At 36.8% G+C, this 12,113-nt stretch overlaps 1 protein-coding gene across 4 annotated transcripts in view; it reads left to right on the plus strand.

Annotated features, from left to right (window-relative positions):
- Window positions 1-12,113, plus strand: part of TRIM36 (tripartite motif containing 36) — a gene marked incomplete at both ends in the record, with an annotated part of 63,427 nt that overhangs the window by 25,143 nt on the left and 26,171 nt on the right. For all 4 annotated transcript variants that reach the window (XM_080698418.1, XM_080698419.1, XM_080698420.1 and 1 more), the window contains one exon: window positions 2,768-2,914. In XM_080698418.1, coding sequence (XP_080554544.1) covers window positions 2,768-2,914 — 147 coding nt within the window. The remainder of the gene's footprint in view (window positions 1-2,767; window positions 2,915-12,113) is intronic.

Consider the following 12,113-nt stretch of genomic DNA (forward strand, 5'->3'; position numbering starts at 1 on the left):
CCAGTCCTACTTTTTTATTCTTTATTTTGAAAAAGGGTCTTACTGAGTTGCAAAGTAGCTGAGGCAGGCTTTGAACCTGCACAATCCTCCTGTCTCAGCCTCCCAAATGTTGGGATTATAAGTGTGTGCCACCAAGCCAGGCTCCTTCCCCTATTTTTTATTCTTTATTTTGAAACAGGGTCTCACTGAATTGCAAAGGACCTCACTAAGTAGCTGAGGCTGTCCGCCAACCACAATCCTCTTCTCTCAGCCTCCCAAGTACTGGGATTACAAGAATGTGCCACCACGCCCTGCTAGAATATTACACTTTATAAGAGAGATTATTATGAGTTTAGAACTTGACAGGAATTAACATTAAAAGCAGGCATAAGAATCTAAGGCTTATTCTTATTTGAAGTTATTTATTATGAGGCTAAAAGTCTCCAGCTTAGAAGGCAAAATTTATGGCTTGCTCACCATTTATAGTATAATCCAGTATAATACAACAAATGAATGTTCATATTAATAACTGAATAATAGGGAAAAGGTTATCTCTAAGAAAGTTGAAAAGCTTTTGTGCTTTAGTGTGATAAAATCAGAGTTGCCTGTAAGATTGGGAAACATTTTTTTCTGAAGCTTGCTAAAATTGTACCATAGATAAATAAAGAGTAATTAACAGCTTAATATTCTGAAGCTAGTGATCTAATATCTCAAGTAGAATTCAGTTTTTAAACATTCTCAGTAATTTTTTTAGTAATAATAGAAATTTGTGTATTGTTGTTTGCTCTGCTATGTGACTGGAAGGCAGAATGATTTTTAAGCATCTTTCTGAATTATATAGATTTAAAACAATATTTTTTCAAAGTTCTTATTCCCTAGTAGCTTGTGAGAATATGAAATTATAATTGATTCTTAAGCATAAAGCCTTTATAATAAGGAGGAAATTTCAAAAGCTATTTTGAAACTGATCTGAGTATATTTTTATTAAATAACAGAAGACTGGTAAATTAAAACAAAAACAACTATGCTTCCACATTTTGAGTGACCCTTCTCTCAGGCTCTATTACTCTTGTAATAGATTTATCAAACAGCTTTTAACCTTCTTTTCTGGGCTTCATACCATATTACATTCTCACGGTTACCAGGTATGGTAGCTCACACTTATAATCTCAGTACTTGGGAGGCTGAAACAGGAGGGTCTCAGGTTCACGGCCAGCCTCAGCTACTTTAGTGAGGCCCTCCACAACTTAGTAAAACCCTGTTTCAAAATAAAGAATTAAAAATAGGGCTGGGGGTGTAGCTTGGAGGTAGATGCCCCTGGGTTCAATTCCTAGTTCCACACTAAAATAAATAAATAGTCATTGATTTTTAAAATACTACTTCAACCTGATGTTTTAATGTTTTTAAAAAGATTAATTACATAGTACTGTCATGAGAGGACCCATGTTTATTAAATGAATTATATTAGTCTTGAAGTATAAGCTACAGTTTTATATTTCATTTATTTGAAGAAAACCAAAGAAAAAGTTTTTTTCCAAATAGCTTGTTATTCAATAGAGTACAATTCTAAAAATATCCCTGATGCTATAGAATATTTGCTTATAACTTTGATTTCTTTCAGTCATTTCTTGTAGAAAGCCACACATTTATATTTTATTTTATACATTATAGCTTTGAGAATGTAGGAATTTGAACATTCCCAAAATCTTGAAGTATTTCTCCATTGTTTTTCTCCTAAACCTATGTTGATATTAGGTTGATAATATGTTGATATTTCATGTTGGACTGTTTTATTTTGTTTCAATACCTGCAAATTATTAGACGGATTTTAGTTGTCTAAAATCCAGTCTGATAGAATCATGAACAACTTTTTTATTTCATTAATGTACTAAAATAACCCCTTTGTTCCAAATGAAAAGTTGATTTATATAAAATTTTAAATGTACCTGTGGTGATAGTTTATAGAGTGAATAAAAATATAGATGCTCACTCACATCATAAAAAGACAGCTGGTCGGTGTGTTTGTAATGAATTTGTGAAAGATAACATGATGGAAGCTTATATCATAAAGTGTTTCCAAGGCTCTCTTAGCAACAGGCTCTTTGTAAGGATAGTCAGGCCATAGATTGTCCTAAGCAAATGTTGATCATGATCAAGAATTGCCTACTCAGTGTGGTTAGAGGGCCTTTCAGGCTTGAATAATAATTCTACCTGAGTCAGTCAGAATGTATGTTTAGGAGAAATAACATCTATATTAATTTAAATCGAAAACTAACACTTAATCATATACCTTTCATGTGATATATCCAGCATTTTGACTTTTTACATTTTTGTTTAATAGCTTTATTAATTTTATGCAACAAATGATTACACACACACACACACACACACACACACACACACACATTTTATTGCAGTACTGGGGATGGAACCCAGGGTCATTGTACCTCTGAGCTATACCACCAGCCTTAAGTTTTAGTCTGTTTGTTTATTTATTTATTTTATTTTTTGGTGGTACTGAGGATGGAACCCAAGGGGCATTCTACCTCCAAGTTACACCCCCAGCCCTGTTTTTTATTCTTTATTTTGAAACAGGGTCTCACTGAGTTGCAAAAGGCCTCACTAAGTAGTTGAGGCTATTAGTGAACCGTGATCCTCCTGTCTCAGCCTCCCAAATGCTGGATTACAAGCGTATGCCACCGTGCCTGGCAAATGTTTATATTTTGATATTTTAACAGATTACTTGAATCCTAGATTATTAATCATGCCTTTATTCCTTATGCAATAGATTTTAATGTGCCCAGAACATGAAACAGAGAGAATAAACATGTACTGTGAATTATGTAGGAGGCCGGTCTGTCATCTGTGTAAGCTGGGTGGTAATCATTCTAATCACCGTGTAACCACCATGAGCAGTGCCTACAAAACCCTAAAGGTAGGACTCAATAATTTTGAAACTGAATTTCAATTATTTGTCACTTTATTATAGCTTTATGTTTTGGATTTTTCATTGGGTATATTGATTTACTTGAAAACTGTTTTGAGTCTTGTCTCTAAGCTTTGTTAGGCAGAACGGAGCAGCATTTAGTTCTGGGGTGACTTTTACCTGACTGTAGAGGAAAATCCCTTTGATTCTTCTTCTCGATGGTCTATGATTTTAAGCATTTTTAGTCTGGTTGGTGGAGAGCAGGCACTCAGCAGTGTGAGCTCCTGGAATTGTTCCTGCTCATCCTTTTGAGCAGTTTACCTTTACTATGACAGTCTCCATGCACACAGGCTGGTCAGCACTCTGCTTTGAACGTCTCTGCAGCTTTCTTTTCACAGACATCTCTTCTTAGGCACTATGCTGTCCAGAAGCTGGCTTCCTTAGATGCCCGGCTTTGTCTCCTGCATTCACAGAGACCCTGAACTCCATTCATGATTTCTTCTGCAGCCAGCCTTGGAAGCCTCCAGAAAGTAGGATGGGGCAATCATAGGCTCATCTAGTTTCCCATCTTTCAGGGAAAGGTCTTTTCTTTGTTTCTTGATGTCCAGTGTCCTAAGAGCTGTTTAATATATTTTGTTAGGTTGTTTCAAGTGAGAAAGTAAACAGACTAATGTTCATGTATTATTATTTTAATTAAATTTAACACCTTTTTAAAAATTTTAGGATTTTTTCTGGCTTAGCCTTACACAAGCTGTCCAAAAATACTTTTTATTGTTACTTGGAATAAAATTTTCACAATAGTATACACTTAGAGTGTTGCCCCAGGAAAACAAACCATGCTTTTCTTCTGATCTCAGACCATAGCAGTTAACACAGAAGACTTCACAAAGTGTGGGGAATTCTTCCCACCAGTGAGCAAGCAGTTCTGCAGCAAACAACAGCTGGGTGTCCTACAATTCAGCTCTGACCCTGTCTACCTGGAGATAGTGTCAGACCCTACATATTGAGGGCTTGGTCCCCAAGACAACTCCTGACTCCCTGTCCTTTCCTGAAACTTTAGATGCTATTCACAAACCTAGGTGGGTTTATCTGTGCTTCTGACAAGTTTGCTGCAAATCAGGATTCCTATAGTCTCCTTCTCTGGTTTAGTTAATTTGCTTGAGCAGGTGACAGACCTCAGGGAAATGTACATAGCTACTATTGTAAAGAATATCACAGAAGACACAGATAAAGAGATGTGGCGAGCAGGGCCTGTGGGAGGGGCTTGATCCTCTACATACATTCTTCTTACACTGCCCTCTAGGAACCTTCACCTGTTCTGAAGTCTGGAAGCTCCCCAAATCCTATCCTTTGGAATTTTATAAAAGCTTTATTTTATTTTTAAATTTATTTTGTGATACTGGGGATTGAATTTAGGGGTATTCTGTCTCTGTGCTATATCCTCCAACCCCATTTTGTTTTTTCTTTTGAAACAGCCTCACTAAGTTGCAGAGGGCCTCACTAAGATGCTGAGGGTAGCCTTGAATCTGCAATTCTCAGCATCCCAAGAACTGGAATTACAAGTGTGCACTACCATTCCCAGCTTGGTTGTTTAACTCATTGGCTACAGCTGATCAGTTCAACCTTAAGCCTTTTTTTCTTCTGTGGTGATTGGGAGGTAGGACAAAGTCTCCACTCTGCAATCCTGCCTCAGTGGTTCTGGTGAGCAGCCCTCATCTCCTGAAGGACTGCCAGCATAGGGACTGCAAGCCATTGCCCAAGTTATTAGGCTACAAAATGACACTGTCATTTCAGAGAGTTCATGGTTTTTAGGAGCTGTATTCCAGAACAATAGGCAAAGACCAAATATATACTTCACAATATCACAGCTTTTATAGTCTGTGCTAATTTCTTATTTGTCTCTACTTTTGGAAAGAGACTCTATAATGTATTTTAAACTTAATTTTTTTTTTTTTAGTACTGGGGATAGAAACCCAGAGGCATTATACCTCCAAGCTGCATTCCCAGCCCTATTTTTTATTGTTTATTGTTTATTTTTTATTGGTGCATTGTATTCATACATCATAATGGGATAAAAAAACTTGTGTAGACATACATGCACACATTGCCCAGTTAGCCCCTACCACATCCCCACCCCATTCTCTCCCCATCCCTCCTTCCAATGCTTGGTTTAGTGGTTGACATCGATATGTTTGTTTAAGTATATCATGTGCTTTAGAGAGTTTCCTTCTTCCCCCCTCCCTTCCCCTCAGTTAGGTTGTCTTGTTTGCTCCTCTATAGGATCTCCTTTTTCATTGGAGATCCTCCTATGACTTATTTTACCTTAGATTTCACATATTAGGGAAAGCATCCAATTTTTTACTTTTTGTGACTGAGTAATCTTGCTTAGCATAATGTCCTTCAGTTCCATCCATTTCCCTGAAAATGATGTAATTGTGTTTTTTTTATGGCTGAGTAAAATTCCATTGTGTACATATTCCATAATTTTGTAATCAATTCATCTATTAATGGACATCTTGGCTGGTTCCATAGTTTGGCAATGGTGAATTGTGTAGCTATGAACATATATACACATGGATTAGTTTGGTAGTTTGGTTTGCTTTCTTTTGGATAGATACCCAGAAGTGGTATTGCTGGGTCAAATGGTAAATTAGTTCCCATTCTTCTGAGAATCCTCCATATTGTTTTTCAAAGTGGTTGCACTAATTTGCAATCCCACCAACAATGTTTTTCTTTCTTTCTTTCTTTCTTTTTCTTTTTTTTTTTTGCAGGTCTGGGGATGGAACCCAGGGGCATTTGACCTCTGAGCTACACCCCCTGCCCTATTTTTTATTCTTTATTTTGAAACTGGGTCTCACTGAGTTGCAGAGGGCCTCACTAAGTAGCTGAGGCTGTCCGCGACTGCGATCCTCCAGGTCTCAGCCTGGCTCCACCAACAGTGTTTTAAGAGTTCCTACTTCTCCACATCCTCACCAGCATTTGTTGTTGTTTGTGTTTTAAATGGAGGTCTTTCCATCTTCTAAGACCTTCTTCTATTTCTTTTTTCAATGTTTTATCATTTTCTTTATAGAGGTTTTTTACCTTTTGGTTAAGTTTATTCCTATGTATTTTATTTTTTGTGGGAAATCCTGAGTGGAAGTGTTTTCTGAATTTCTTTTTCAGTGGATTTATGGTTGGTATACAGAAAAGCTTCTGATTTGTTAAGATTGATTTTGTATCCAGTATTTTGGATACTTTGCTGTATTATTTTTATCATTTCTGTAAGTCTTTTGGTTAAGTTTTTTGGGTCTTCTGGGTATAATATCATGTCATCTGCAAATAGTAAAAGTTTGAGTTCTATCTTTACTAGCTGTGCTCCTTTGATTTCCTTTTCTTGCCTTATTTTCTGGCTAGAGTCCCAAGTACTATGTTGAAGAGAAGTGGTGATAATGGACATCCTTGTCTTGTTCCTGTTTTTAGGGAGAATTTTCAAAGTTTTTTCCCCATTTAATATGATGTTGGCTGCTGTGGGCTTAAGTAGATTGCCTTTATGATGTTGTAGATTCCTTTATGATGTTCCTTCTATTCCAATTCTCTGCAGTGCTTTTATCATAAATGCATGTTGGATTGTATCAAAGGTTTTTCAGCATCTATTGAAATGATCACGTGATTTTTGTCTTTGGTTCTGTTTATATATGAATTACATGGATTGATTTTCATATGTTGAACCAGCTTTGCATCCCTGGGATGAAGCCTACCTGGTCATTGTGTATGCTTTTCTTTATGTGTTTTTTTTGTGTTTGTGTGTGTGTGGGAGTACTGGGGTTCCTGGAAGCCGTTCTACCTCTGGGCTACACTCCCAGACCTATTTTTATACTTTTTGATTTGGAAACAGGGTCTCTTAAGCCAGCGCTGCTGTCTTCGAACCTGCGCAATCCTCTTGTCTCTGCCTCTCAAGTGTGGGGATTACAATTGTGCACCACCATGCCCGGCTCTTTATGTGTTTTTGAATGTGTGTTGCTAGTATTTTTTTTTTTTTTTTTTAGTAGTCTTGCATCCAAGTTCATTAAAGACATAGTCCTGTAGTTTTCCTTCCTTGTACTGTCTTTATTTGGTTGGGTATTAATGTGATGCTAGCTTCATAGAATGTATTTGGTAGAGTCCCATTTCTCTCTATTTCGCAAACTAGATTAAGGAGTATCGGGAGTAGCTCTTCTATAAAGGTTTTATAAAATTCACTTGGGAAGGCATCTGGTCCTGGGCTTTTCTTTGATGGTAAGGTCTTTATTGCTGTTTCAATCTCTTTTATTGCTATTGGTTGGTTTAAGTTTTCTGTGTCTTCTTGACTTAGTTTAGGAAGGTTGCATTTATCTAGGAAGTTGTCAATTTACTCCATATTTTCCATTTTGTTGGAGTATAAATTTTCAAAGTAATTTCTAATAATCCTTTGGATTTAAGTACCATCAGTTGTGATATCTCCCTTTTCATCTCTTATCTTCAGAATTTGGGTTGATCTCTCCTTTTTTTAGTTAAATTGGCTAATGGTTTATGTATCTTAGTAATTTTTTCAAGGAACCAGCTTTTGGTTTTGTTGATTTTCTGTATTTTTTTTTTATTCACTACTTCATTTATTTCTGCTCTGATTTTGACAATTTCTTATCTTCTTCTGGCTTTGTGTTTAGATTGTTCCTTTTTTTCAAGGGCTTTGAGGTGTGTCATTAAGTTATTGATTTGATTATTTCTATTTTTCTTATGTGGGCACTCAGTGTTATAAATTTTCCTCTTAATACTGCCTTCAATGTATCCCAGAGGTTTTAATATTTTGTATCTCTATTCTTGTTTGTTTTTAGAAATTTTTTTTTATTTTACCCCTTCTTCTATGATCCATTCTTCATTTAGAAGTGTGGTGTTTAGTCTCTACATGTTTATGTGGTTTCTCTGAGTCTTGTTGATTTCTAGTGTTATTGGTCTGAAAGGAGACAGGGAAGTATGTCACATTTTTTGAAACTGCTGGTGCTCACTTTGTGGCCCTGGATATGATCTATCTTGGAGAAGGTTCTGTGAGCTGCTGAGAAAAATGTGAACTCTATTGTAGATGGGTGGAATATTCTATGTGTCTAACAGGTGCATTTGATTAATGTTGTTCTTTAGGTCTAAGGTGTCTTTACTGACCTTTTTTCTAGATGATCAATCTAATGGTATGAGAGATGTGTTGAAGTCTTCCAGTATTATTGTATTGGGATTTATATGTGACTTAATATCACAAAAAGTTTGTTTTATGAAAGTAGCTGTACCTAAGTTTGGAGCATAAATGTTGATTATTGTTATTTCCTCATGCTGGATTGTTCCTTTTACCAGTAAAACATGACCATCTTTGTCTCTTTTAATTATCTTGGGCTTGAAGTCAAACTTATCTGATATCATAGTTACAACTTGTCTTCGCGTTCCATTGGTATGAATTACCCTGCTTCAGCCCTTTACCTTGAGTTTGTTGCTATCTTTACTTGTAAGGTGTGTTTCTTGCAAGCAGTATATAGATGGATTCTGTTTTTTAATCTATTTTGCCACTTTATACCTTTTTATTGGGGTTTTGAGTCCATTTGGATTCAGTGTGATTATTGAGAGATGATTTTTAATTCCCAACATGTTGAGATTTTATTTCTGTATGAGATTGTTTGTTCTTCCCTTCTTTTTTATTATTTATTTATTTATTTGATGGCACTGGGTTTCCTGGAAACCCTTCTACCTCCAGGCTACACTCCCAGACCTATTTTATGCTTTTTTTTGGAAACAGGGTCTCTTAAGCCAGCGAGGCTGGCTTTGAACCTGTGCTATCCTCCTGTCTCCACCTCCCAAGCGCGGGGATTACAAGTGTGTGTCACCATGCCTGGCATGTTCTTCTCTTCTTAGTTATCTGCTGGATGGAAATTCTTCTTTCTCTATTTCTGGCATGTATTCCTTCTTTCTCCTTTGTAGTTAATCTCTTTGAGTATTTTCTCTAGTGCTGGTTTTGAAGACATAAATTCCTTCAGTTTCTGCTTGTTATGGAAGAATTTTATTTCCCCATCTAATTTGAGAGAGAGTTTTTCTGGGTAGGAGATTTTTGGTTGCAAGTTGTTTTCTTTCAGAATTTGAAATATGTTACTCCAGGCCTTAGGGCTTTCATGACCTTGGTTTGGGAAGCCTGGAGTTATTCTAATTGGTTTCCTTCTGAATGACACTTTGTTTTTTGTTTCTGTTGCCTTTAAGATTCTCTCCTTGGCTTCTACATTGGTCATTTAGACTATTGTGTGGGGAACCTTTTTTCTGATCTTGTCTATTGGGGGTTCTATAAGTTTCCTGTACCTGTGTGTCGATCTCTTGCTCTATGTTTGGAAAATTTTCTGCTATTACTTCCTTGAAGAGATTGTTGAGCCCCTTGGTTTCGCCTTCTTTTCCCTCCTCTATGCCAATTATTATTATTATTTATTTTTTTTGGTGGTACTGGGGTTCCTGGAAGCCCTTCTACCTCCGGGCTACACTCCCAGACCTATTTTATATTTTTGAAACAGGGTCTCTTAGGCCAGCATGGCTGGCTTCAAACCTGCGTGGTCCTCCTGTCTCCACCTCCCAAGCACGGGGATTACAAGTGTGCGCCACCACGCCCGGCCTATGCCAATTATTTTTAATTAGCTCTTTTAAGATGGGCCCATATTTCTTCAATGTCTAATTCCTGCTGTTGAAACTATGTGTTCAGTTTTGGAGTGATCATCTTCTAGGAGTGAGATTCTACTCTCCATGTGGTCTAAGCGATTGTTTGTTTGAATAGATGTCTTTACTTCAATGATTGCATCCTTTATTTCTTTCAACTCTCTAAATTCTTTTCAGAGTTCCTGTATTAACTCTACAGTGTCATTTCTGATTTGGCCTTCTGGAGAACTCTGCAGTTCTGTGTTATTAGGTTCTGTTGTTGTGGAGTTGTGGGAGCTCATTGCTTTTTTGTTGTTCCTCCTTTTTATGACTTCAGACATTTGCCTCTGTTGCTTTTGATGAATTTCTCTAAGTTTCTAGGTGTCAGCTGGTATATCCAAGGGCAGTTTGTATTGTATTCAACAGTGAAGATTGAGAAAGGAAGGAAGTGCAGGAGTAAATGGAAGAATAGGGCAAAATCTCAGAGTTGGATAGAATGAAAGTATGAGTTTGGTACAGTAGTATATATTAGTGATTAGAGATAGTAAGGATAAATTAGTGTTTTAGTAACCAGTGTAGAATTTGTGGTATAATGATATGAAGTAGGTTTGGTATAAGTGAGAGATAAAAGCAGAAGAAAGATAGGAAAAGGATAGTGAGAAGAGAGTTGGTATGTACAGAGGAAGAAGCTTGGGAGAGGGTTTGGGAATAGGTTAAAAATTAAAAAAAGCAAACAAAACAAAAATATCAACCAGTTATATACACTCACATACACAAAAAAAGAATAAAACCAAAACAACCTCAACCATGAATTAATGCAACTCTACAACTAAATGACTATCCAGCATGTAGGTCTGTAGTAGTCTCTCTCTGTGCAGATTCCAAGTACCACTGGCACCCTTCCTGCTGTGAGTTTGGGTCTCTGAGATGTTTTTCAGTCTATGTAGATGGCCATTACCATTCAGGCTCTGTTAGGTATTAAGCGCAGGTCACCCTCACACTTTCCACTAATTTGGAGTCTAGGTCTCTCTCTGCCACTGTTAGTGACATATGTCTCTGAGACCAAACAAAATGTATGAGTCTCTGTTCTCCACAGCTAGGGCTGGTCTGGTCTGACTTTTCCACATTCGCCATGATTGGGAGGTCTGTTGTGGTCCCGGAGCTTCTATTAGGTCTATCTAGATTTTTAACCCCACATTTTCCACTGATCATAGCCTGAATCTGTTAGAGCTTTTGTTATGTCCAACAGCAGCCCCCTCTCCCCCTTTCTCCGGGCTGTTTCAGGAAGTCTCAGACTTGGTGTGTTTCATTTGGGCAGTGTGAGACCCTAAGGGCATCTGGGTGAGTGATTTCTCATGGGGGCCATGTCCTTCCTTACAGTGTTATTGAGCGTAGCTCTCTCTCTTTATTCTTTATTTTGAAACAGGGTTTCACTAAGTTGTGGAGGGCCTAAGTAGCTGAGGCTGTCTGTGAACTGAGATCCTTGGTCTCAGCCTCTTGAATGCTGAGATTACAAGTGTGAGCTGCCAGGCCTGGGTTTTTACTTGATTTTGGGTTTTAATCTATGGAGGGTTCTGTGATGTAGGTTTATACTGTAATCTTTCACTTTTGGTCATTTGAGTGTTGAAAGCAGAGAAGAGAAATGGGTATCACAGGATTATTCTTTTGTTTTTTACTTTTTGTCCTCTGTTGAAACTGCTGAAGCAGGGTCCAGGTTTGCCCTTTGCTTTTTTGTTTGATCTGGCTTCTAGTAACAGGTTAACTGTGCTATACTGTCTGACAAGTTGTTTTCTTTTTTCCTTTTTTTAAAAATTTTTTTATTGGTGCACTGTATTCATACATCATAATGGGATAAAAAAAACTTTGTAGACATACATGCACACATCGCCCAATTAGCCCCTACCCGATCCCCAGTCGGTTCCCTCCCCATCCCTCCTTCCAATGCTTGGCTTAGTGGTTGACATCTAGTATTATAGCAATTTATCCAAAATTAACAGTGATAATCTCACATAACAGTTTCATTTGTCTGATACCAAGCTTTGGATGACTTAAAGATAACATTTCAATATTTCTTTTTGCTTTCTTTCTTACCAGAGAATATTTTTTCTTTTTTTTAGGTGAAACTATCATACATTTATTTATTTTTCAGAAAAAAAATCTATCCTAATATGGAATATGGACTCTAGATACCCAAAACGATCTCGAAAAAGAACAAAGCTAGAAGATTTATATATTCTGATTTCAAACCTTATAAAGCTACAATAATTGAAACAGTGTACTACTGTTATAAAGGCAGATATATAAACCATTGGAGTTAAATAAAAGCCTAGAGATAAATTCTTCCATATATGGTCAAGTTATTTTTGACAAGGTTTCCACAAACATTTGTTAGAGGAAATAATCATCTTTTAACTAAATATTGTTGAAAAATAATAATTATATGAAAAAGAATAAAGTTGGACCCTTACCTAACACCATATACAAACATTAACTCAAAATAGATAAAAGACCTAAATATAAATCTTAAGACTATAAACTTTTAGAAGAAAATCTGGGTCAT

The sequence above is a fragment of the Muscardinus avellanarius genome (genome assembly GCF_963383645.1).
Source record: "Muscardinus avellanarius genome assembly, chromosome: 7".
Classification (NCBI taxonomy): domain Eukaryota; kingdom Metazoa; phylum Chordata; class Mammalia; order Rodentia; family Gliridae; genus Muscardinus; species Muscardinus avellanarius.